We start from the raw sequence: 26,478 nt of genomic DNA on the forward strand, positions 1-26,478 counted from the left end.
TCTGACCGAAGGCAAGTGAAAGGAAAATAAACCAACTAGGGCAATCCTTTTCACCCAATCCTTTCCATTTCCACTACCCCTTTTGAAACAACATCCCTCGTTCATTCAAATTCTCCTCCACACACCAAAACTGGGGCAGTTTTGTGAGTCTCACATGAATTTCTCACCCCCAATGCTTATAAATCCCGATCTTCGGAAATAAAACCCATTGTTTGATCAAAATCCTTTGTGTATACCAAAACTGGGGCAATTTCGTGGGTTTCGCATGAATATCTCACCCTAACATTCATTGATCAATATCCTTATACCCTTTTTCTCATACACCATAACTGAGGCAATTTTTGGAATTCTTGTGTTTTTCAACCTGATATTCACATATTGCTTCTCCTTTGAAGGGTGTGTGGAGACAACGTGCCCGCACGACTATCTCAGTCTCCTTCAAACTTTTCCCAAACATTTGTAGCTTTCACTCACTTGTGAATTCAAACATGCGTGCACTAATATCATAAAAGAGAAAGTCAAAGATATACTCATTTCAGGTGTTAGACCTCGATAAATGTGACATTCCTCATTTTCGTGAAACATTGAAAATAAATACGAGTTTAATGATTGCAAATGAAACAGTTGGCTCATACTTGCATATAATAATCAAAGGACAAAATACAACCAACATTGTTTTCATCAGGCATTCAACTTTTGATGCATATCGGGGTTACGACACCCTGATCCCTGCACCAAGGTTACAACACCTTGTTTCTCATGCATATCGGGGTTACGACACCTTGATCCCTGCACCAAGGTTACAACACCTTGTTTCTCATACATATCGGGGTTACAACACCCTGATCTCTACACCAAGGTTTTGACACCTTGTTTCTCACGCATATCGGGGTTACGACACCCTGATCTCTGCGTCAAGGTTACGACGCCTTGTTTCTCTTGCATATTGGGGTTACGACACCTTGATCTCTGCACCAAGGTTTTGAGACCTTGTTTCTCGTGCATATCGGGGTTACGACACCTTGATCCCTGCACCAAGGTTACGACACCTTGTTTCTCATACATATCGGGGTTACGCCACCTTGTTTCTCATGCATATCGGGGTTACGACACTCTGATCTCTGTGCCAAGGTTTTGACACCTTGTTTCTCCTACATATCGGGGTTACAACACCCTAATCATTGCACCAAGGTTTCGGCACCTTGTCTCTCTTGTTTAAGTCAGGGTTTTTATGTTCCGTCAAGGTTCTACACCTTGTTTTCTCCTTATTAAGTTAGGGTTTCAACATTCTGTCAAAATTTCAACAACTTGTTTCTTCTCTTTGAAAACATGGCTACCAATGTTTGAACGCCTTGTTAACTATCTCTTGCAATCATTACTCCATTTCAAAATAGGTTGAGTTTCATCCTACATATCTCCACAACAATGAGTTTGATGATTGAAAAGAGAATAATTGACTCTAGCAAAAATTTTCAAAATGCAGAGCATAACAAGTTTCTCATCATGCAGTCATGCATTTCATGATCTTGATCTCTACAATAATGTTTTGATCCCTTGTGCTTAAAAATAAGAAAACATGCTTTCTATCATGCATAACCATTTGCATGTCATATCATCATGTCGTGGTTTGACACCAAATTCAAAAAGCAAAAATCTTGACATCATAACACAAGTGAGCATTGTCATGCATCATACTTCTTCAAACCATTGTCTCTTCTGAAGGAACTAATTTACAAGAATCATCCTCTCGACACTTCTTGGATTAGCGGTCCTCTTCATTCATATGAATGACCTATATTCTAAGCCCGGCTTTGCCTGGCCCACCAAGCCCAGTTTCGTACTGGCCCACCAGGCCCAATTTCGTATTGGCCCACCAAGCCCAGTTCCGTATTGGCCCACCAAGCCCAATTCCGTACTGGCCCACCAAGCCCAGTTTCGTACTGGCCCACCAAGCCCAATTTTGTATTGGCCCATCAAGCCCAGCTTTGCCCGGCCCACCAAGCCCAGTTTCGTACTGGCCCACCAGGCCCAATTCCGTATTGGCCCACCAAGCCCAGTTCCGTATTGGCCCACCAAGCCCAATTCTGTATTGGCCCACCAAGCCCAATTCCGTGTTGGCCCACCAAGCCCAATTCCGTATTGGCCCACCAAGCCCAATTTTGTACTGGCCCACCAAGCCCAGCTTGTCCTGGCCAACAAGCCTAGTCCCGTGTTGGCCCACCAAGTCCAGTTCTGTACTGACCCACCAAACCCAATTCTGTATTGGCCCAACAAGCCTAGTTCTGCACTGGCCCACCAAACCCAATTTCGTATCAATCCAACAAGCCTAGTTCCGCACTAGCTCACAAAGCCCATCTCACTTGACCCGCTAAGCCTATCTCGCATGACCCTCAAAGCCCGAGATATATGGCCCACAAAACCTAGCTCGCCTAGTCTCCTAAGTCTCGTCTTTTTAGCAAAACAAATAATGAATAAAAAATAAAAAATAAATAATGAAAGAAATAAAAAAATGCAAAAAATAAAAATAAAAAAATCTTTCCATCAAGTTTCATCACTATCATACAGTCTCATCATATCACATCATCCATCATACATCATACTTCATAAGAATCAATGAAAGTCGATTGAAAAAGAAAATCGCTCAAAAGAGAACATTTGAAAAAAAATCAATCAGTACAATTATTTTGTACAGGTTTCACCAATGTTAAACATTCATGTGTTGTTTGTCGATACATCAAGATCAAACCTCAGGTTTCTCCTTTCGAACAACGACCCTCTCCTTGGGAATGGTCAAGTCCAGGTATAGACCATCTCCTTTGGAATGGTCAAATCAACATTGCATCGAGACCCTCTCCGTAGGACTGGTCATCGATTCCTTCACATTAAGGCCCTCTGCGAGGCAATGGTCGTCGATTTCTTTACATCAAGACCCTCTCCTTTGGAATGGTCATTGATTCTCTTCGTCGTATCGAGACTCTTTCCGTGAGAATGGTCATCGATTCTTAGGCCCTCTCCTTAGGATCAGCCAGATCGTTGTTGGATCAAGACCCTCTACTCAATGATGATCACCGAATCCTTTCAGATATAGACCCTTTCCTTTGGAATGGTCAAATCAACGTTGCATCGAGACCCTCTCCGTAGAACTGGTCATCGATTCCTTCACATCAAGGCCCTCTGCAAAGCAATGGTCATTGATTCTCTTTATCGCATCGAGGCCCTCTGCGAGGCAATGGTCATCGATTTCTTTACATCAAGCCCCTCTCCTTTGGAATGGTCATTGATTCTCTTTATCACATCGAGGCCCTCTGCGAGGCAATGGTCATCGATTTCTTTACATCAAGCCCCTCTCCTTTGGAATGGTCATTGATTCTCTTTATCACATCGAGGCCCTCTGCGAGGCAATGGTCATCGATTTCTTTACATCAAGCCCCTCTCCTTGGGAATGGTCATCAATTCCTTTACATCAAGGCCCTCTGCAAAGCAATGGTCATTGATTTCTTGATTACATCGAGACCCTCTGCAAAGCAATGGTTATCTATTTCTTTACATAGAAACCCTCTCCCTAGGAATGGTCGAATCCACACATAAAAAAAAAATTCAAAACATGAAAGCACATAAAAAAAAATCTGAAAATGAGGCAAAATAAAAAAAAAAGAAAAAAAGAAAAAAGAAAAAAAGAAAATTCTTTTTTTTAAACAATTTTTTTTTTAAAAAAAAACAAAACACATAATTTCAAAAAAATATATATAGAAAACGAAAAGATAAAATTTAAACGTTTGTTTAGCATCACGACCCTCTCTGATAGGATGGTTAGTGATTTCTTTCTTTCTTTCTGGACAAGATGTAGTTGAATCCACTTCTCTTTCTGGATGTTGGCCCTCTTCATGGAATTGGTCATCATACCCTTTTAAATTAGTTTCTATTCACCCTCTTCTTTGCAAAAACCCGAACGAAATTAGTGTTTCTATCTTTACTTATATTTTACTATCATATTATGAAAAGTCAATTTTCATATTATTGGTAAAATCTAATTAAAGAGGGGCAGCTGTCAACATCCAATTTCGTCCGGGTAAGAAATAAAAATTTTAATTTAAAATGATTAAAAAAAATAATACAAAAAAGGGAATATTTAAGTGAGTATAAATATATATTTCATTTTTACTTTTTATCTTGTTTATTTTTAATATTATCTTGATTTATTTTTATTTTATCTTGATTTATTTTTATTTAATTTTTACTTTATTTTATCTTTTTTTTTTATTTTATTTTCATCTTCTTTTATTTTTGCGTCATTTTATTTTAATCTCTTAAAAAAAACATATAAAAATGTATAAAAGAAAATTAAAAAAAAAAGAGAGAAAGCCTCTTTGATATCATTATTTTAACCTATTTTAGACTTTTTATTTCTTTTCTTTCTTTTCTTTTTTCTATCTACACCCCCTCTTTCTTATTTTCTTAACATTTCAAAACCTTTCCATTCTCACGACACCACACCACTATTCCCAACATCCCATTTTTCCATTTCTCTTTTTTTTCTCTCTCTCTTTTTTTCTTCCTTTCTCTCTCTCTCACGTCCGTGGACCACACTCTTTTTGAGACACGTCACTCCTTCACTCTCTCCCACCCGTCACACATCACTCTCTCATTCTCTCACTCATCACTCACTTTGTTAACGTGACACATTTACTCTCTCATTTCTCACATGCCACCACCTATAACTACTTTTTGCTTTTTTTTCTCATACACTTTTGATGCAACGAACACACATCCTGTCACATTGGAATTCAATTTTTTTTTCTTCCAAACCGGACACAGTAAACAGACCCATAAACACACGCAACTGCAAAACGTCGAGGATGAATCTTTCTCTCTTGCAGCACGTTTAATATCATTCAGATCCATCTTTTTTTATCAAAAAAAAAAAACACCAGTTAACTCGCGTGGGAATCCCGGCTTCCACTCCATTTTTCCACCAGCACTTGGAAGTTCAACACGATTATATCATACTGAGTCATCGTCACCTAGACCCTTCATGCGAACCCCCGCCATCAACCACCTTCATTTTCTTCATTTTTCTTCCTGTTTCTCAGTTTTCAGTCTGAAATCAAAAAAAACAACCCAAAGTATATTCTTCTCCACCTACACACACAACTTCCAAGCATCAAAAGAGCACACACGGTGAGAGCACAGAAAGAAAAAAAAAAGATAGAGAAGGGAAGCCAGCCAAGGTGAGGAAAGAATCAATGCGAGGCCAAAATCACTGCACGAAGATGGGAGGTAAGCGTGAACGAAGATAGGAGGTAAGCGTCACGATGCTTTAACTTTATTTGAACCTAGTTATATGTTTGTATGTGATCATTGTTGTTGCTGGAATATTCAAAAACGAAACACACATTTTGTCCACCATCAACAACCTCCGACCTTCATCCTGAACCTATTTCCTTAACCATCACCTTCAACCTGCACTCAGAAGATCAAGCATACGCACTTCATCACCACTTTTCATATTCTGTTAAATCCCAAGCAGCACACAAACCCTCACATTTTTCCCAATCACATATATCCAATCGAAACAAAGAAATCAGAAGCGAGGCCGTCGGCAATTTGAAGCTCTGAACGGGAGTGTAGTCGCGTGACGGTGGCACGATGGCAGCGAGTCACAGGGTCTAGGGCGTTTTTCCTCTGTTGCGGAAGGAGTGGATCAAGGTTTGGAGATGAATGGCTGCGGCGTGGGCGTCTGCGACGGCTGGAGCTGCTGACGGCGACCTGCGGCGACCTCCGGCGAGCTGAACCTTGCGGCCGTGAAGGGGATCGGTGCAGCCCCTGTTTGGAACGCGCTGGGGAAGACGTTGTGGGCGTTGCGGACGTTGGTGCAGGGGCGCGTGAATCGAATAGCGATGTCGTCGCCGGCGGGGCTCGCGACGGTGGTCAGAATCGTCGCCGGTGATTCAGGCGGTGCAGGCGTGGTCCCGGAGGTCGGAGTTGCGGTGGTGTCTAGGGGGAGGGGCTGCCGCACAGTGGAGAGGAGAAGCTCTTTTAATTAGGGTGAGTTAGGATGGAAATTGGGGCTGAACACTCTCCGTGCACCCCCCTTTTTTTCAGCTTCACCCCTCCTGGTTTTGGATCTATTAGGATTTACCACATACACCTCTCTTTTACTTCAACCACACCCTCCTTCTTTCTTTTCGTGCACCCCCATTTTTAATTCCTGCACCTCCATTTTGTGTTTCTTTAGCACACCCCTTTAGTTACTGCACGCACCCCATCTGTTACCACATGCACCTCTCACATGTGATACTCCTGCACCCCATGTCCTTTGTCTATTGTTCTTGGGCTTGTTGTTGTATCTGCTTTACACCTCCCACTAATCACTCACACACCCCCATATTTTGTTTCCCACTTTCATCCTTCTTAATTAAATTATTTCTTTTATTTATTTATTTATTTTTATTTTATTTTTTATTATTATTTATTTATTTTCGTTCATTTATTTATTTTTATTTTTATTTTTTATTTTATTTTTATTAATTAATTATTTATTTATTTATTTATTTTATTTATTCCTAGAAAACCAAACAGTCGAAAATTATTAAAAATTACAAAAAAATAGAAAAAATCCAAAAAAATAAAAATGTTCTTTTTCACTTTAGTGTGTCTGTCCGGTCGTTCGCACCGCGTGACACTTATTTTCCAAAAATACTAAAAATAGTTTTTCTTTCTCTTTTCGTGTCTGTCCGACCGCTCGCGTCGTGTGACACATACTTTCAAGCAATTCAAAAAATACCAAAAAATACAATTTTCAAAATATAAATATATCAATATTCTCAAACAAAAAATGTCTTTTTTAAGAACTACGTGATCCTTGATTCTCGACTGTGAGATACGTAGGAGCAAGGCCAGTCCTTGTCAGGTTCACCTCTAAAAATCAAATTATTTTCTCATTTGTTTCTCATATCTTTTAAAAGAACTACTTAACCCTGATTTCTCACTTTAAATGAGAATACATAGGACCAAGGTCAATCCTTGTCTGGCCCAAAAAAATTAAAAAATATTTTGTTTCTTTTAGCATTTTCGTCTTATTATTTTGGGGGAAAATTAACATTTTGAAAATCACATCAACTTTGCATTTTTAATTAATGGTACCGCCCTTGGGCGGGCGCTGTAGGGTGCTAACACCTTCCCTACGCGTAACCGACTCTCGGATCCAAAATCTGTTTTACGCAGACTTGTCTTATTTTTATGGTTTTCCATAGTTTTCCAGAATAACTATAGTGGCGACTCCCAAATCTCTTTTAAACCCGTTTTCTTTTTTTTCGGTTCGCCTTCCCGTCGCGATTCCTGTTGCGACACAGATTATTCAACTGTTGAGTGTGTTACTATCTTTAGTCTGGTAGTAACACACACGTACATTAGCTCGCAATGACAATGGTCGATATATAGTGATGGGGTTCTGTAAACTTATTCTGGCTCATCGACCATCAATGGCTGGCAATTTTCAGATCAACAGCAGTGAGCCTAAACAATAATGCTGAACATATATGCTTACTTCAAATATGAAGTACATGCTTTCGACAGAAACACGGTTGGTCATTTCTACCATCCTTGAACATCACCGACAGTAATGTAGCCCAACATTACAGTACCAGCATCCTTAATCACTGACAAACAAGAAATACATGTTGAAGCATAGTGGGCCAAAACAGAAGTAATAGCTGACTTGGAGTTCTGTATGTTCAGAAATGATAAGTATTCCATCTTAAGTTGGATAAAAATGACAATAACATGTTGGCTACTAAAAACCAAGCTCTTAAGCATGTGGCAAGAAGCTTGATTTCCTGGTTTGTTTGTATAGGAGTATCTCAAGGGATTTGTCCTTCACACCGGACAGGAAGATACCTTATCTTCAACACGACAATAGTTGGTTACTACGCCAAAAATTCGTTTACATGTCTTTGGTGTTCTACCTCCACAGAACTATACCCCAAGTCCTTATTCAGTTGTCTATCCTTCATCACCCCTCTCACTTTCTCAACATCCCCCCATCTTCCCATTGCAGCATAGATATTCGAGAGATGAACGTAATAGGTAGAGTTTTCCTGATCCAATTCAATGAGCTTTTCAGCCGCCAGCAGCCCCAACTCCAAGTCACCCTGAACTTTGGAACCAAATAACAACGATCCCCACATAGCTTTTGTGGGTCCAAAAGGCATGCGTCCCATGAACTCAACAGCTTCATGCAAACGCCCAGAACGCGCCAACACGTCAACCATACAAGCATAGTGTTTAACATTAGCACAAAACCCATACCTCCCATCAACCAACAACCCAAAAATCTCTCTACCCTTGTCCACCAAACCCGAGTGACTGCACGCAGATAAAACCGCCAACAAAGTCACTTCATCCGCTCTAACACCCTCCTTCTCCATTCTGTTAAACCACCGAATCGCCTCTTGTCCACTCTTAGCCAAAGCTAACCCTTTTACAACCGCATTCCAAGTAAACACATTTTTTCCTTCATACTCCAGAACACACTCAACCCCTCTTCAACTCTCCCACATTTCCCATACATGTCAACCAAAGCCGTCCCCAATATGACATCCAACTCCCACCCCTCCCTTTTTACAGCCCCATGTATCCACGCCCCCATTTCAACATTACCAGAGTGAGCGCAGGCATGCAAGGCGTTGATCATGGTGACCCTATTAGGCACAAAACCCGCATACTGCATTTGTTCAAACACAACCAAGGCATCATCATAGTTCCCAACGTTGTTGTACCCGGCGATCAACACGCTCCAGGAAACGACGTCTCTCTGAAGCATTTCATCGAACAGGCTGCGACACAACCCCACTTGGCGGCTCGAGGCGTAGACGTCAAGGAGGGCGTTGCCGACGAAGAGGTCTTGGTGGTGGCCGAGTTTGAGGACGTGGGTGTGGACGCAGCGGGCTTGGGTGACGTGGCGCGCTTCGGAGAGGGCCTTGAAGAGAGGTGGGAAGGTGAAATTGTTGGGGAGAACGTTGTTGCGGCGCATGTGGGCGTAGATTAAGAGAGTGGTGTGTGGGGTTTGAGATTGGGAGAAGACTCTGATGAGGGTGTTGAAGATGTAAACGTGGGGAGAAGGAGGGAGGGTGGTGAAGAGAAGAAGAGCGGAGTTTATAAGGCCGTGTGAATAGCACGCGCCGATGAAGTGCTCGACGATTCTGGTGTTTGGATAGAGGTTACGGCGGATGAGTTGCGCTTTTATCTGCCGAACTTTCTTCTGACTGTCACAAAAGTTCTGAAGCAGAAAAATCACACTCCTCACTCTTTCGTTCATCACTTACATTCATCTAGCTCAAAACCCAATTCATAGTTAAAATTACAGGGAAAGAAGGTTCTATAAATTTATATGCTTAATTCGTTATAATTAAGCAAAAAAAAATTAAATAAAAAAAAAAACTTTGGAAAAAAATGCGCATCCGGGGAATCGAACCCCGGTCAGTACCGTGGGAGGGTACTATGATACCACTACACCAGATGCGCTTGATATTGTAATAGTTGAACAAAATATGTTATATTAATATTTAAAAATTAAAGTAATTTGTATGGAGTTGATTTTCAGAGTGCAGATTGATCGAGGGAATGAGGATCGTTGGGCTCACTGGTGGAATAGCGTCTGGGAAGAGCACCGTTTCGAATCTGTTCAAGTCGCATGGTCTTCCCGTTGTGGATGCCGATGTCGTTGCTCGTGTGAGTTCCTCTTCTCTGTTTTTGATTTGGGAAAAAACAATACAATATCTGTGATTGTTTATTGGAATTTGCAGGAGGTGTTAAGGAAAGGGAGTGGTGGATGGAAGAAAGTGGTTGCGGCTTTCGGGGACGAAATTCTTCTCGAAGATGGAGAAGTGAATAGACCCAGGCTTGGTCAAATTGTTTTCTCCGACCCGGATAAGCGTCAATTTCTGAACCGGTATTTCCAATTTTCGTCTTGTTTGGTTCCATTCGAGTGTATTTTTGAATTGCTGTTTTGAATTTAGTGTCATTGCGATGTTTTAGATTATTGGCACCTTACATTGCGCGTGGGATATTTTGGGAGGTTTTGAAGCTATGGGTGAAGGGTTACAAGGTCATTGTTCTTGATGTGCCTTTGTTATTTGAAGCCAAGATGGACAAGTTCACGAAGCCTGTTATTGTTGTTTGGGTTGATCCCGAGACGCAGATTCAACGGCTCTTGGCCAGAGACAAGTCCGCGGAGGAGGAGGATGCTCGGAATAGGATCAATGCTCAAATGCCATTGGATGTGAAAAGGGGTAAAGCAGATATAGTTATAGATAACACTGGTTCGTTTGATGACTTGAGCCAGCATTTTCAGAAAGTTTATGTTGAGGTCTCAAAGCCATTGACATGGGCTGAGTTTTGGCGCTCCAGACATGGAGTGTTCACCATTCTTGCTTCTGTCACCTCAGGTGTTGTTCTATTTATCAAGGCATTCAGCAACCATACCAACACTTTATAGCTACTTGTGTTCTGCACGTTATTTGTTAATACATGATATGTATCCCCTTAAAATCCAAAACCCATGAGTTCTTTTCTGTAATGGTGCTGTTCAAAGATGAATAGTTTAAATTTGAATATTCAGCTTCAAATTTTAAATAACTGTGAGATGAACCATAGTGTTATATTTCTTGTGTCTTGTTTTGTTTCTTTTTGTTGTTGTGAGGATTGGAAATGAGTATTATTATTTGGTCATGAAGGATTCTGAATTTTAAATATGTATTATGCTTGATCAGTGTCTGCCTTTGAACACTTTGGTTCTCTGCCGAGTGTTGAAAATAGAGATGGAAACTTGTCTATGTTCTACCTATTCAAAAAGGTTAACTTCCATTTGTTGACCTCCTAGATGAGAACTTTTCTGGCTTCATTATTTAGGCATCTACCTTGAGGAGAAATCATAACTGGTGAATTGCAAATTTTTAGAGGAACTATGGTGGTTAGATTTTATGCTGTGATTGGTTTTTACACTAAATAAAACTCAGTCTGGGAAGTCCAAACATGGTAAAGATGATGCCGTTTATCCTCAAATTTTGAAAAATGTTTCTTTCACCTCAATCTATCTCCTCAAAACACCAAGTTCCTGATTAAGGCCACTGTTTAGATGGCTAAGATTGCTGCGAAGATGTTCATAAAGTACTTTTTGTTTGAGGACTTTCTTGGTGACAGGGCTTTCATTAACCAAGTTGAGGTTCCTTAGAGCTACTACCTCTTGGAGAATTATGCAGTTTACATCTTCAGCCACGGACATTGTATCTTTGAGATAAAAAACATTCCTAAGCAGTAAATTTTTCTCCTCAAGCATCTGACTATTTTCTTACTTCTATTTGTTCTCTGCAAATCTATCAATTCTGCATGTCTCGTTTTTCTCCATTTTCCACTTCAGTCCTCACTTGCCTGATCTTCTCTACAAGTTCAACGTTCTCTTTCTGCAAAATTTCATTCTTCTAGCTCATGTTCTCAATCTCTTGTTCCATGATCTTTTTCTTTGACTCCTTTTTTTTCACCCAAGAACTTTTCTCAGATCGATGTTGCTGAAGGAGCTACTGGTTTTCCTCTTGGCTTTTCACACAAGAACTTTTCAAGCCCTCAATGTTGTCCAAAATGTGCAATGTTGGTATTTCCTCTTGCTTGATTATCAAGCCCCACACACTTGACGAATAGCCATTTTAAGATTTTTAATCTTGTACTAAAAACTCTCCTTCCATCAGTTGTATAAAGTTTTCAATCTCCAACTCAGATAACTGTGTTAGAAAATCAAGATGTGGTAGACTTCTTACTGTGACTACATCATAACTTTTATAAGGATTACTGCTCTCTTTTTTTTCATTGGTCGATGTGAGATAGGAAATATTGATAATGGAAATCATATTTCACTTTTCCAAAAGCCTGTCAAAACCATTACCTAACATAAAGTGGAAGGTAACCTAGTGTCCATTATGATATCATGCTACATGTTGTATTGACAAGGATGTTTTTGTTCTTACATTGAATATTACGACTATATTCTTTACCAAAAGACTGCGTAGCATCTAATATTCTATTTCTAATGATTAATGGTTTGAAGTGGGTCTCCCACACTTAAGTAATAATCCATTGCCTGCTTTTACTAATTTTTTCTTGAGGCACTACTTTCTATTTTGCATATTGCTGTCACCTTTTCTCTCTAAGATGAGTTCAATGACAAACATGCATATACACCAGATAGATTTTGGACTTCGACTTGGATTGTGTTTGGAATTGTAATGTAAATTATTGATTTTCCCTTTGCCATGGGAAATATTATTTAATATTTTCCATTCCTTACCTCTGAAGGAGTAGTGGTTTTTCACCTACGACCTTTACTATTCAACCTTTTCCCCGGTTGACTTTTCTTTCCATCCAAGGGGCAAGAATAGCTACCGTAATTATATGGCAACATATGGTATCGGTTGCCCTGTTCTTGCTCTAATTTCTTGAGCGAAATCTGCCACGGAGACTGGCGATTTTATGGCTAAAGTCTATACAAATTGATTATATCAAAATTAATAAATAATGTAACATATTACTGTTTAAATTATAATAACTTCTTAGTATATTAATTTAGGCTACCATCTAATGAAAATGATATTAACTTCTTTTATCGATTTTATACAAAAGAGTTGATTGGTTCATTGGAGAGAAGTACATTTTCTCCTTAACGTTTTGTGCAGTGTGCTGGGATCTGGAGGAAGACGACATACCTGTTGCTCTACGTGGTAAGATTTTGGCTTCAAAATCCGAAAATTTCTCTGGCTGTATTTTGACCATTTGAGAGGTTCCAAATTAACATTTTGGCAAAGTGTTATTTAAGAATATGATAGAGTATCTAATCACTTTTGGACTAATTGGACACTTGTTTAATTTATCTGTTTACATATGCGTTTAATAATCTGTTAGAAAATAATTTAAACAGTGTTTGATCTTATGTAACCATGCTTAATTATTTGTTAGCTTGCTTGAAATTGTTCTGAAAGAATCAATTCACTGGGAGTGGATTGGGGAAGTTGTTGGCTATGATTAAATGACTGAATGGCTAGCAATTCACCTGAGTAGCCGCCGATGATCAAGGTTCCATGTTGAAAACAGTTCTTCCAGAAATTTGGAGTTTTGGTTCAGTGCTTTTGCCACAAATCACGATGGTAAGAGTCAGCACAATCACAACCATCTGTTGCATAACAAATTCTTTTGGTCTTTTGATAGCAATGCTTGTTTGTGTGGGGTCACTATCCTCTATATCTATTAAAAGTGAATTAGAAAAAAAAGGAGAGGGAATAGAAAAGATGGGATAAAAAAAGAAAGAATCGAAAACATGTGTATTTAGATATGCAATTTGGTTATGGTTTCAGAAATTTATAATTGATATATTATTTTAATTTTAAAAATGTTGATTTTTAAATATCGCTACATGTCAACCTACTTTGAAGTTTTTGAAAAACTGGGGAAATTTTTCTTTTTGACTTATTGAGCAAATAATGAAATTTTGATATTTAATTCTATCTTATTTATCTTTAGTTCTCTGCTCTGTATCCATACTGAAATAAACATAAAGTTAATGGAAGAAAGTATTGGCCTAAGGAAGAAAACCCTGGTACTGTGATTGGTAGAAGTAATTATTATGCGTTGAATCTATGAGACGTATAAGCCAAAGAGTAGGAAACATTGATAAATGGAGCCTGAAAATGAGAATGGGGTGGTAGAAATTATTGGATGGTGGTGGGTTAATATGTTTTCGATTTAAAACTTTTATTCAGATTCTCACACTCATCAACCCAACAACCAAACCACTCACCACCCAAGTACCAATCTAACTCTAAACTTTAAGCCAACACTAATGAATGGCCATGCTCTGAACAAGACGTACACTTTCCTGATTGCCTTCTTCAACAGTTCATGCCTTTAATATTTTCTCAAAAGTAATTATTCTTATATATGATCTTTCTAAGGTGTAAAAAAAATGATATTTTTAGGAAGTAGAGTTGTTAATAAAAGTCGAAGAGAATTTCACTTATAGAAAGTTGTTTGATGTTCAAGTTACTAAGAATATAGTAAAATTATAAGATGTATGAGTAAAAATATGACAAAAGAATTGAGTGAATGCTTTATATATTATCAATTTATATAAGGACATTACGTGTTTCGATCCTAAAAAACATTTCATACGAACATGTATTTAAATTATCCTTAATTTTAACTTTTATATGATGTGTGATTATTGGAATATCAAACCAAGTTCTTGAATTGAGATTCGAGAAGAATGAGAGTTCATCCACCAAGAAAACAAAGTGGAAACAAAGATTTGACTTTGAAACCTCATTTCTGTCATTAGTTATGATTTTGTCTTTAAAATGTATATCGACGGAAATAACTTTGACACCCGTTAGTACTTACCTAACATTGATTTACAATACACTTAAATATATTGTATGAGTCTAAATTATTGGGTAATAATGAAAAAATTGAGTATCTTATAAAAAATATAATCTATAAATTTATTATCTTAAATTTTTTGTTACATAGATATAATCTTTTATTTATGGGTTAAGTTGAGATTATATCTCATTGATTTTATATTTCTCGGGTTAACATCTTCAAATAATTTCGATCATCTAGTTACATAAATCATTACAAAGTTTTACCTAATAAATTTTCTCTCCTGTTAAATTTGCTTATGAAGTTGATTTAAAAAAAAAAAAAAGATAGGCCCAGTGAGTAATCTTGGTTAAGGGTGTTGTTAGCTTAGTTATATGAAGCTTGTAGCATGAAGACAATGCAATATGCATCCATGGGTGGTGGAGCCGTTATCGTGTGGGTTGCAGTCCCAGTGAGGTCTGCTTTTGGGGTCAGAAAATGAGTGGTACTAAAAGTGATGAAGCCCTTTAAACCGTCTGATATGACAGATAAGATGTCAAAAAAGATGATGCAAAGGACCACCTACCTTACACTACACTGCACCTCTTTTACACACTTCTCCTCCTCACAATCCCTTACTTACCTTAATCCCATCATAAAATATTCCACAACTTGAATTTTTGCCTCTTTGACGCCACTTTTCCCACATGAAAACATGATACCTCTACTGAACAATATCCTCCCTCTGCATCACGTGATTCAATCACGTGACTCTGCTGATGTGTCATCACCATAATGGTTATCTCTGCCTGCGTTAAAGGTGACATGGCTTCCGCACCAAATGAAATGAGTGCTCTGATTCCTCTTTTCTTTAATAATTAAATCAGTGTTTGATAGTGTTATTTTTTCAACACTTCTATCATTGAGTAAAGTTTCACATTAGATTAGATCAGATTAGATTCACTGAATAAACAATGCCCAGTGCCAATCAATGACATCACTGTAACATTTAACCCAAAAATAATAATTAAGTATTTCGATAACAGTGTCTCAGTCACTGCACAATACCACCACAGTTCTAATTTGAATTAATCAGATGTCTAATGTAATGTTTAAAGGCTAAGAAACACTTTTCTGTGTGATAAGATTGTTTCTGTGTGAAACACTTTTCTTGAAGGATCATTTATTTATTTAACTCACCCTTGCTGCATGTTCCTTACTTCCTTTGGCCACCAACAAACACTTACATCAACTTTCCTCATCCCTTGATTTCCACTTCACCAAATGGCACCAAAACCTGCAGAAGAAGAACCTCCTCAAGGAGAAACTCTCAAGTACCAGGTCATCATTTTCTCTTTTCAGTTTGCATGTGCATATGCACTTATTTCTCTCTATCAACTTCATTCAAATTCCCAATTTCTCCATTCATTTTACAGACGTGGGTTCTGAAAGTATTGATCCACTGCGATGGCTGCAAAAAGAGAGTCAAGAAAATTCTTCAAGGAATCGACGGTATCAATCTCTTTACTTTAATACTTCTTTTGTGCATAGTAATTAATATACAGCATCCCTTTTATCATCATCAAACTTTGTGGGTCTTGATGATGTTCTTCTTCATATAATGATTATCTTAACATGGAAGTAACTAATGATGTGTTGGAAGAAAAGAGATACTAATCATATATATATGTTTATCATGGTATAGGGGTTTACAAAACAGAGGTGGATTCTCTGCAGCACAAGGTTACGGTCACTGGTAACGTGGGCGCTGAGATTCTCATCAAGAGGCTTTCAAGATCAGGGAGGCTAGTGGAGCTTTGGCCAGAGAAACCAGCTGAGAAGAAAGATAATAAAAAGCCGGGAAAGTCCAATAAGGGTGGTGATGTTAACAAGGAGAAGGAAAACCAGAAGAATGGTGAACCGGGTGCTGATGGTGGTTCGAACGAGGGTTCTAAAGATGGTGGTTCAAATGAGGGTTCTAAAGATGGTGAAGATTCTGAGAAAGAAGAACACAGTGATGAATGTGAGGAGGGAGGTGGTGGTGGTGGTGGTGGTGGTGGTGAAGGTGGCAAAAAGAAGAAAAAGAAAAAGAAGAAGAAGAACAAAGGGGAAAACGGTGGTTCTGGTTCTGGTTCTGCATCTGCTCCTCCTAAGAATGGAGAAATTAGTGAAGTTGATGCATCAGTGCCTTCAAATTTGGGCACTTCAATGGCTGCCAAGGATCTTGTTAACCCTCCAATTCAGCATGCATACCCTTATCCACATGTGTATTATTCACCTCCTCCTCCTCCTCCACCAGCTTATGGATTAAGCTATAACACAGCATATCCTAACTCAAGTGCTTCATATTATGTTGGAGCACCCATCATGCCCATGCATGCTTACACCACTCCATACTCTAGACTGCCACCACCTCCTCCACCGTCTGATCCAATCAAACACTATGGTGATGATGCTGAGGATGATGAGTATGAAGGTGGTGGATATTGCTCCATTATGTGACAGTGAAGTACCTGCTATAGCTAGTGTTATTTCTTACTTTTCTTAATGATAAAACTTAGGGGAAGAAGTGGGGGTTTAAATTTTGTAATATGGTGAACCAAATTAGAAATTAACTACGGGGAAAACAATAAAAAAAAAGAAAAAGAAAAGAGGGTATGTGCAGGTATGGAGGATGTAGAATGCTTTGTCTCTGTTTAGCATGTTCCTTTTTCTTTTCCGTTGTAAAGAGTACAGCTTTTGGGGTATGCTAAAGAAAGGCCAATCAATAGCCTTGTAATCTCTGCAATTTGTAGGTCCTGAAATCTTCATTTCCCTCTCTATCATATGTGTAAAGTATCTTTATAAGTACCACCTTTTCTTTTTCTCTTTTCATGTCTCATTGCTAACTAGTTACATTGCTGAAATGGTTTTGCTAATATTTCTCATGCATGCAATTCTGATACCCAGCTAACTAGCCTTTGCAGTTATGGAAGAGTGAATCATAACATGCTGATAAATAATTACTTCCCATGGGAACTGCTTCATCCACTTTTGCAAAGCTATTCTCTAGTTGCTTAAATCTGTTTATCTTTTTGCTTTATCGTATTTTGGCCTTTTGGAGGTATATATGGTAGTAGCATCGCACTTGCAACTCATCTAAAGCTTCTTCGTGTAGTTGTTGCCACAGGTTGTACTTTTTGCTTCTTTCTGAATCTAAGGAACATGCTCAGCACCCGGATCCATTACAATAAAAGGACACACTTCAATTTTGTTCCAAATAATTTAAGTGACTCAAAGTTTCACATTATCCCATCAAAATTCTGGCCTTTGGGTTTCTTTTTTATTTCCCTACAATTGGGAAAATGCATGTTTTTGGTGTTTCACTTGTGCAGGTTTTGCTTTAGGTTTGGAGAGTTCAGAACAGGGGAAAAAATTCAACACTGTTGAAGCTGGCTATTATTCTTGAATTTGTTACTTAACCAATAAGGAAAGTAGCACATTAAGAAAAGTGACACTCTTTTGTCTCAATCATCCATTCATTAATCTCAGCTTGTGCTCGCTGGACCCAATTGAGTTAGATAAATTATACCATCAGTGATTATAATGTACACTTAAAATCTCTCAAATTTCGTAATAATACTATAAATCAAACGTTTGTGTTAACTGAGGAAGTCTAGTTCATAGATAAAATCTCTTGTACTTCAATACTATAAACCAAACTCCATGTTATCGAGTTATATTTAGGTGAATACGTTAAACAGTTACTTTAGGAATGTTATTCTCAAGATTGAAGCTAATTAATGTAATCAAAAGAAGAATATTCACACGATTATACCTCTTCTTTCACACTGATTATCGCATAGTCATGTCAGAAAAGTTTGTGTTTTTATAAAACATTTGTGCTGTCAAAGTGTCACCATATCTTCAACAATAAGCAATAAGCATCCAAAATAAATGTCTGTTTAGTTTTGCAACCCCACAATCCCTTCCAGAAAGCCCCACGAACCTAATTGTGTGATTGATTGTAATTAAGACTAATTATTGTGTCAAAGAAAGACTGGTTAATTAACATAGTATGATATGAAATTATGCACAAACGACAAATGTGCAAGAGTTCACTGTGTTTACACTTTCGTTTTTTGTTGGATCTTCGGGGTTATTAATTACAAAAATTTACAACAAAAGCATTTCGAAAAGTTCTGCTCTGTAGACTTTAGGTGCAAAGATGGAGGAGTGGCATGATTTCTCAGGTCCCTTTTACCTCACTATGATTTATTTGGAATCTAGAAAGTTCCCATTGTGAAAAAATGGTTTTCTACTAATTTCTAACATATTCAATAATCTCGTTAAGAAGGATTACAGGATGAAGTTGGTGTTCTTTCTTTTAAGTAATGTAGAGGTAATTTTAAGATGGATTAAAGAGTGAAATTTGTGATTGAATTGACTGGTGTGATATATTAAAAAAAAATTTAATAGAAAAAAGTTAAATTATCAAAACGTCCCTAATGTTATAGGTAATATAAAATTATATATAAATAATTTAAAATTATTTTATAAATTTTATTAAATGATTGAAAATATAAAAAAATGTATAAAAAATTAATGATATAATATATTTTGTATAAAACTAAATTTAATATATAAGGTGAAAAATAATTAATATACACAGAAACCTTTTTTTTCTTTTTAATAGTAATTTTAGAAGTAATAATTTTTTATTATAACCCTAATAAATTATTATTATCGTTAACATAGAATTAAGAAAGTGAACTAAAATCACGTGTATTGATTTTAACCGCTAAATAACATGTAACAAAAATTAAATAATGTAACAAAAATTAAATAATGAAGGGTAATTTGGTAAATTCAGCTGTGTCACCCTTTAATCTCATTATAGATGGTGAGATTGAATTTTTAGTTAATCTCTCTAATCATCTCCTCCCATCATCTTGTATCACCTCCAAAAAAAACACGATACTCACCTCCTATTCATCTTTTTCCATTCCTTCTGAATAGTATATCCACCCAAAAAAAACACAGTCTAAAAATTAAAATCAAATATAACTTAAATACACTTTTTGTCTTCAATTTTTTATATTATCTTTTAAGACATGAATTTTAGACTTCAAAACGGTTAATATATTAAATCTAATATTATAATCCTACAATCGTGCATAAATAAAACAAATGTGAATGTTTGATGAGAAAAGTACTAATTTTTTGAAATTTTTATTGGACTGTATTGTACACTTGAAAAGGACTGTTATCTGATGATAACCATGCGTGAAGGATAAATGATTACAATTTGGTTGTAGTAAAACCTCAATTATTTATATTTGAAATCAATATTAATTATTAATTAATTTTTTAATTTTTGTTGAAAATTTAGTGAATCTAAGTTTTATATTGAATAAAAAAAAGAAAATTAAAAAATTAAAAAAAAAATCATAAATTTATTGTTTTAAAATTTTGAATTAAAAATGATATTAATCTAATTGAGCTCATTTATGTAATATCTTCCTAAAAAATCTTTCCTAAAAAAATCCATCAAATTTTAATTTTATTTCACTATCACAAAATTTATTAAATTAAATATTTATAGATTAAACAATTTCATAGCATAAGCAAGCAAACAATTTATATGGTAATGTCAGTAAATCTGTGCTAATAAAAAAACTTACGAAATATATCTATGAAAAAGTGTTGGAATTTTTTTTATTGAAATATACCGGAAGAGATCGATTATATTTGTGGTATCAATTGTCTATAAAAGAGATTTATATCATTTCTAACATAAAACTTTAAGGCCGATACGAGTCTTTGTTTTTTCTTATATATTACTTCACTTTTTTTATTTTTACTTAGTGTAGAATTGCTTATTTATACTTGGGTTTTTGAGAGTTTTCTCACAAGTTTGAGTTGGATTTTTAGAACAATTGTCTTAAACAAATACTAAAAAAGTCTTGAGTTTGATCTACTATTGAGACAAGTTTTACTATAATAGAGTAGTAATTTATCCGCATAAAAGAACTAACATTATTTTATATATGAAATTTTAATTTAATGTCTATGAATTTATATTCTTTTACATGTCACTCAACTTTTTTACTTTTATTCAATATTAAAATACCAATTCATAATTCCTTAAAAAAATGAGATATCATTACTATAAAATGTCATACCTAATATTTCAGATGCAGAGATTAAACATCCACTAAATCAATTTGTCAAGTTTTTTTTATTTTTCATTCCAGTTGTTCGTTGGATTCTCTTGTTCGTCGGGTTCTCTTGTTCGTCAATCGATTAGTGTATCTAGAACTTCGCAAAAACACTTGTATAAAAGGACACCAAGATAAAATTCTAATGATAGTATAATTGCCGGAGATCTGCTCGGTCATTGAGTAGCTGTTAATTACACTACTACAAACTCTTTTTAAAGTAATCTCACTCGCAGTGGTCGACATGCCATATAGTACACCTAACAATTTAATAAACTTGTAAAATTTCTTGAAATATTCGAAGAACATCTGAAAATGTTGAGTAATCTCACTCGATGTTAATGGTAGAAAATTACATTTGTTCTTTTGAGGTTTGAGAAAAACCCTGTCAATTGTGGGATGCATGATTGCTATGTGTTCTCTTGAGAAAACACGCAACGACACAGTGACATAATTGCCACTTGCTTTTAATAAAGATTTTGAAAATTTTAAATGAATAGAATGAGAAAACCATTCATTGAATATGCAATGCTGAGATAATAATGACCTCTTAATTGGTGGTTAGTCGCTATTTGTTTTCCATGCTTCTTTCTACTTCAAGACTGGTTTATAATAATTGTTGGTTGAACATAAACGATAAATGTTCGAAAGGACAACAAAAAAGGTAGTGCTGAGAATAAAAGTTACGTGTGATGGGACGAGATATGTCGGACAATTTATGAGAAGGGAAAACTTTAAAACCCTTTGATCAAATCTCTTAATTCTAAAGGTATACTTTTTTTTTATTAAGGAAAAAAGGTAATGTATATTGTATACATCAAAGGCTTATATAGAGCAAATGGTTATAATTTTGGTGAAGTGTGCTTTATTTGGTTTTTCATTCATTTTTTAAAAATCGAATTCTGTTGGATTAGTTTAGGAGAATTTTGAAGGTTTACTTTTTCATATATATTTTTTGTCTTTGTCTTTTAGATGCAAAATCTAAATTAAGTCTTAATTCATTTTAATAGTTTTTTTTTTCAATTTTTATTGAAATTATAAAATGTGGTCTTTCAGTTTCTTTTTGTCTTAATGTAATCTTTATTATATTTAAAAAAACAATGCGATTTTTTTAAAATTAATGTTAATATTGTTATGAGATTTTTTCTTCTAAATATAATATTTATTTTCATTAAAAGAAAACATTGTGATCCATTCAATTAGATTGATAGTAATAATATTTGGAGGATGACGTCATAATGTACATAATCTATAATATTAGAGTCTTGATTCGCGAGAGTCATCTTAAAAATTTACAATGCTACATTTTCATATTCATTTAAGGGGCTGCATTAAGTTTTTCTAGCCAAAATGAAAATTATATTGATAAAAAAAATTAAGAGATCACATCATATAAAATTAAAATAAACATGTTACTAAAAATTTTAATTTTTTTTCCAATTTTATTTTATTAGACAAAATTTATTCTAACACTGACTTCAAGTTCTTTTTAAGTCAAGTTAAATTCACCCAACTTAATTTTTCTAATAAAAATCTAAATCTAATAAACAAATAACTTTTTCTTATCTATCTATACACAAACATGATAAATCCATGAAAGTAGTTATATTATCAGCATCTTAAAAGTAATATAGACATTAAGAGAAAACAATTTCAATTAATATAAATGGAGAGTTCTTTTTATAAATATCAATTTGATAAATCTTCATAAACTTTGACCCAAAAATAACGTTAATTAAAATTAAATAAAAAATTATTTATATTAATATTTGTAAACTACTAATAATAAATTGTTTTTTAAATACTTCTATTATATTTACTTATAATTAAAAAATTCAATTTAAATAAAAAATTTCACTAAATTTAAATTGTCATGTATAACAATTTAACTTTAAAGTATTTAATTGTTATAAAGATTTTAAGATTTTCTACCAACATATAATGTTAGAGAGAAAACAATTATAATTAAACTTATTTAAAATATAATTAAGTAAAAAACGTAAAATTACGAACTTCTTAAAGTTTATTGAAATTTCTTAATATTAAAATAAAACTGGGTATATTTCTTAAAAATGTTTTTAGGATGCGAAGACTAAAAATATTATTGCAAAGAATATAGGAAATTATTTAAAAGGTTTGGTAAAAAAATTCTATTGGAGAAGTCCTTGAAAAAAATTAATTGAAACTATCAAAATCTTTATTAAAAATAAATAAATATCTAATTGTTTTTATCAAAATTATAAAATAATTATCAAAATATCAACATCTAAAAATTGTAAAACAAAAAATCTTAATTTAGTAGCATTGATTTTCTTAGTCTTAAAAAGAATCATCCTAATTCAACATTGCCAGACTTATTTATGTAATTTAAAAACCTTGATTGATTACCATGCAACTTTGTTTTTTTTTGAAGAAAATCTTTCGAAATCCTAATCCAAATTTATGTTTTATGAAAAGATTGTCATTAGATTATAATATCAATGGAATAATTTCATATTAAATTATATTTTGTAAACATTGATTTTATATTTAGTTATATGACTCAAAAATTAATTTATATTAAATTATAAAACAAAAACGAAGTGAATACATCCTATCATATAGACCCATTTCAAACTTTCCAGTGAGCAAGAACAGACAAACCACAAGCGCAGGAATGAGCAGTACACCCTACAAAACATTACTTACCACAAAAATTTGCATTGCGCTTCTGTCTGAACCTTCTGCACAGGAAAAACAACCATTAGAATAAAGCAAGAAATGCTGTAGAATTTTACCACCAACTTCGATCAAACTGTGATGAAATTGTGCAGCTGAATATATTTTTTTTCTCTCTGCAAGAAATCCCATTCTGCAGCTGAATATTTTTTTCTCTCTGGTGTCTGGTGTCTGGTGTATGATGGACGTGTTTTAGGTGGTGTCCTAGTGAAACCTGGAAATGTACCTGTTTAGCATGTTAATCACCACTCATTTCAATGTGCTTTTGATCAATGGGGAGAAAAAAGTTGTCCGAAGATGATACTTATACCACAGTAAAAGTAAGGATACGAGAAATGGAGAAATGGAGGAAACCTGCTGCAGAAGATTTGCAGAGCGACAAGGTAGGGCTTTTCAGTCCTCTTTATTTTGCATCTTGTTGTACATGTGTTCATCGTGTGAATCACCAAAAGGTGATGCGTCACGGACCTGGGATCTCCTTCAGCTTTTCTTGGCCGATTTAAATAAAGGCCTGCAAAAGTATTTCAAAGTAAATACAAACCGAAAATCAAAGGACATGTTTATTGGACCAATAGTCAGAAAAGGAAACTCTCGTGATCAGAAAGTGTAGCAACTCGCAATAGCTTATGGGGAAAAACAAAAATGGAAACTATAAATCTCCAAATTTATATTTAACAATTTTGCAGAGGTCTATTGAATATTAAAAACACAACACGAATTTAGAAAAGGAAATTGCATTTGGTAGGCATTGACCTCAGTAAGCTATTTGGGATAACTTAAGAAAACAAGTTTCAACTTGAATGAAAACGGTTTAACCTTACTTCCTCGACCACTATAGAAACCACTGCCTAATAGTGCTAATTTTATACTAACGAATGAATACTATATCTTAATATAATTAATCCTTCATCCCTCTATTTAATTAAGAAATTGGAAAGAAAATTCTGGTCCAAAATTCAAGGAAGTGGACTAACCTGCGTAAATGACTAAGGAATCCCATCTTATGCATCCTCTTCAACAAGGACACGAGTGATTCACAAAAACTGCAACTCCTCGTCATTGATAACATACACAATGTATACATTTGGATTTATTTTCTGCCTCTTTCTAAAGTAGATTTTGAAGAGAGAAAAAAAAAATCATTTCCCCACAAATAAGGTGAAATAAACATGCACATAAGAACACTTACCTTCTATGACAGAAACCTCAGAACTTTCCTGTGTGAAACCACAGTCCTTATGTCTAAGATCTTGTGGTCAAAAGGAGACATTGATCGAGTCCAATAACCCTTTGCAACCTTCTCCCACTGGCTATGCGGGCACATCCCAGCTACAAGAGAGACATTCCTGAACAGGACATATAGAAATGTCTTCAATCAATGACACTAATTACTTTTCCAATTCAACTTCAATAGAGGACAAGTAGTTATAAAGCAAAGAGATAGTCCTTGCATAACCAAATGCACAATGCATAAAATGAATGATTGTCATCATCTTCACTCGGTAATACAATAACTACATTCAATCCCACAAATGAAATAAGTATTCGTCAACTAAGTACACGATAAAATGATCAAAAATTAGAGACAGAATATTTCAAAACATCTAACTACCAGACATTTGGATAAATCATAAGGACCAGATTACAGTATATAACATCAAATCAGCAATATACAAACAACAATACTATCAACCACTGCACTCAAGAACCAATTCATACAGAATATTGGTATCGATTTTTATGTTGGGAGAAAATAATTTTTCATTTCATCCACTACAGTTTGTGGACATTATTGTAACCTCCAGAGTTCACAGATTATTATGATACAAGAAAGCTTAACCATGAAAAATAATTATGTAGAACGTGCTTTACAGCAGTGTTGGAAAGGGAAACATAGAATGGACATTTTTTGCCTGTAGCAGTTCCAAAGACGACTTCAACAATTTAATCAAATTTAGGGATCTTACAGCCAAAACATGTCGAAATGAAGACAAAAAAGAAAAAAGAAAAAAAGTGCAACCAAACTCTCCCGAAAGAAAAGGAACAACCACATAATTGAAGGCATAAAATGAAATTAATGAAGGAGAAAAAAGATAAATGCTTACATAAGGAATCGTTCATCTGCGAATACCATAACTGCAGAAACCCAAATACAGAGCAAGCTAAAATTCCAAACAGAATGCTGAATGTGAGAAACCGCCATTGCCATGTCCAGCTTGAACCGTCTACGTACGATCTGCGTATTATAGCTTTTCTGTGTAAATATTGCAATGTTAAACTATTCACGCAAAAAAAAATAAAAAAATAAAACTAGCACTAACACTTACGATTTTCAACTGAATCATTGTAAAAAAGAAAAAGTTACAAGCTCATTTCAATATCTTAATAATAAAAGTTATTTGGATATATTATGAAATAATCTGCTTTTTTAAAAATATTTAATTTTATTATAATAAACGAACATAAATTAATTAGTTTCTATTTTTTAATTTCTAAAAATTAATCCATAGACTACTTAATATTATTTAATTAAAGAAATAAATATAAATGAGAAGATAAAGGTAAAAGTATTGTCACTTTTACAATATTAGTATTATTAGTTAATTACAAATCTTTTCATACACACAAAGAAAAAACATTTCTTCTTTAACATAATCATTCTTATACAAATTTAAAAAATTCCACAGGTTATATTGAATTTATCGAGATATATAGAAGTTAATGTTGAATATTTTGTTATAAAATTAGTCTTTCCTTCTAAAATATTTACTTAATGATTCTGAAGAAATATAAATTATTTTTTAGTTCGTAATTTCTAAAATAATAATCCTTATATTATTTAACAATATTTAACTAAAGTAAGGAAAACTGATTTGAGAAGATAAAATAAAGACAAGAATATAGTTTCTTGCAGTATTTTCTATAAAAAAAAAATCGCTTCATAATCATCTTTGAGAAACCCCTTTTGTTTAATTTTTTATAACAATATATTATTTTGAATATTTTATCATGAGATTATTTTTTTTATCAAGGAACATTGACGAAATTTTCTTAATCCTCAATTGGAGAGTAGTTCCGATATATTCAATAATCCTTGTACATAATGTTCAAAAAATATTATCCATTATATATATATATATATATATATATATATATATAT

General features: G+C 34.8%; 2 protein-coding genes, 1 long non-coding RNA gene, 1 other non-coding gene and 1 pseudogene across 6 annotated transcripts; 2 read left to right on the top strand and 3 right to left on the bottom strand.

Annotated features, from left to right (window-relative positions):
* The first annotated feature begins 4,682 nt into the window (after nucleotides 1-4,682).
* ATCOAE (dephospho-CoA kinase family) lies at nucleotides 4,683-10,732 on the top strand. Of its 2 annotated transcripts, none has more exons than XM_085674135.1 (4): nucleotides 4,683-5,277; nucleotides 9,602-9,729; nucleotides 9,804-9,949; nucleotides 10,036-10,732. In XM_085674135.1, exons 1-4 carry the CDS (start codon nucleotides 5,244-5,246, stop codon nucleotides 10,493-10,495), a joined length of 768 nt encoding a protein of 255 aa, XP_085530261.1. In that variant the 5' UTR covers nucleotides 4,683-5,243; the 3' UTR covers nucleotides 10,496-10,732. The 2 variants fall into 2 exon arrangements, with proteins under 2 accessions (XP_085530261.1, XP_027930406.1); XM_028074605.2 differs by having other exon boundaries at nucleotides 4,684-5,300.
* On the bottom strand, nucleotides 7,567-9,387 carry LOC114186628 (pentatricopeptide repeat-containing protein At5g56310-like; annotated as a pseudogene).
* Nucleotides 9,452-9,522, bottom strand: TRNAG-CCC (transfer RNA glycine (anticodon CCC)). The gene has a single exon. It is a non-coding gene; the product is annotated as a tRNA-Gly (tRNA).
* Nucleotides 10,733-15,511: 4,779 nt separating the features above from the next.
* On the top strand, nucleotides 15,512-17,268 carry LOC114184608 (uncharacterized). The gene is made up of 3 exons (XM_028071952.2): nucleotides 15,512-15,741; nucleotides 15,837-15,912; nucleotides 16,106-17,268. Exons 1-3 carry the CDS (start codon nucleotides 15,685-15,687, stop codon nucleotides 16,900-16,902), a joined length of 930 nt encoding a protein of 309 aa, XP_027927753.2. The 5' UTR covers nucleotides 15,512-15,684; the 3' UTR covers nucleotides 16,903-17,268.
* A 5,489-nt stretch (nucleotides 17,269-22,757) lies between these two features.
* LOC146888999 (uncharacterized) lies at nucleotides 22,758-25,559 on the bottom strand. Of its 2 annotated transcripts, none has more exons than XR_014993296.1 (5): nucleotides 25,424-25,559; nucleotides 24,508-24,664; nucleotides 24,293-24,361; nucleotides 23,673-23,829; nucleotides 22,758-23,544 (listed from the first exon to the last, which is right to left on the bottom strand). It is a non-coding gene; the product is annotated as an uncharacterized LOC146888999 (long non-coding RNA). The 2 variants fall into 2 exon arrangements; XR_014993295.1 differs by having other exon boundaries at nucleotides 24,293-24,425.
* Between the last annotated feature and the right edge of the window lie 919 nt (nucleotides 25,560-26,478).

This window comes from Vigna unguiculata, chromosome 1 (assembly GCF_037176805.1).
Source record: "Vigna unguiculata cultivar grain cowpea cultivar isolate G323 ecotype 2 chromosome 1, ASM3717680v1, whole genome shotgun sequence".
Taxonomy (NCBI): Eukaryota; Viridiplantae; Streptophyta; class Magnoliopsida; order Fabales; family Fabaceae; genus Vigna; species Vigna unguiculata.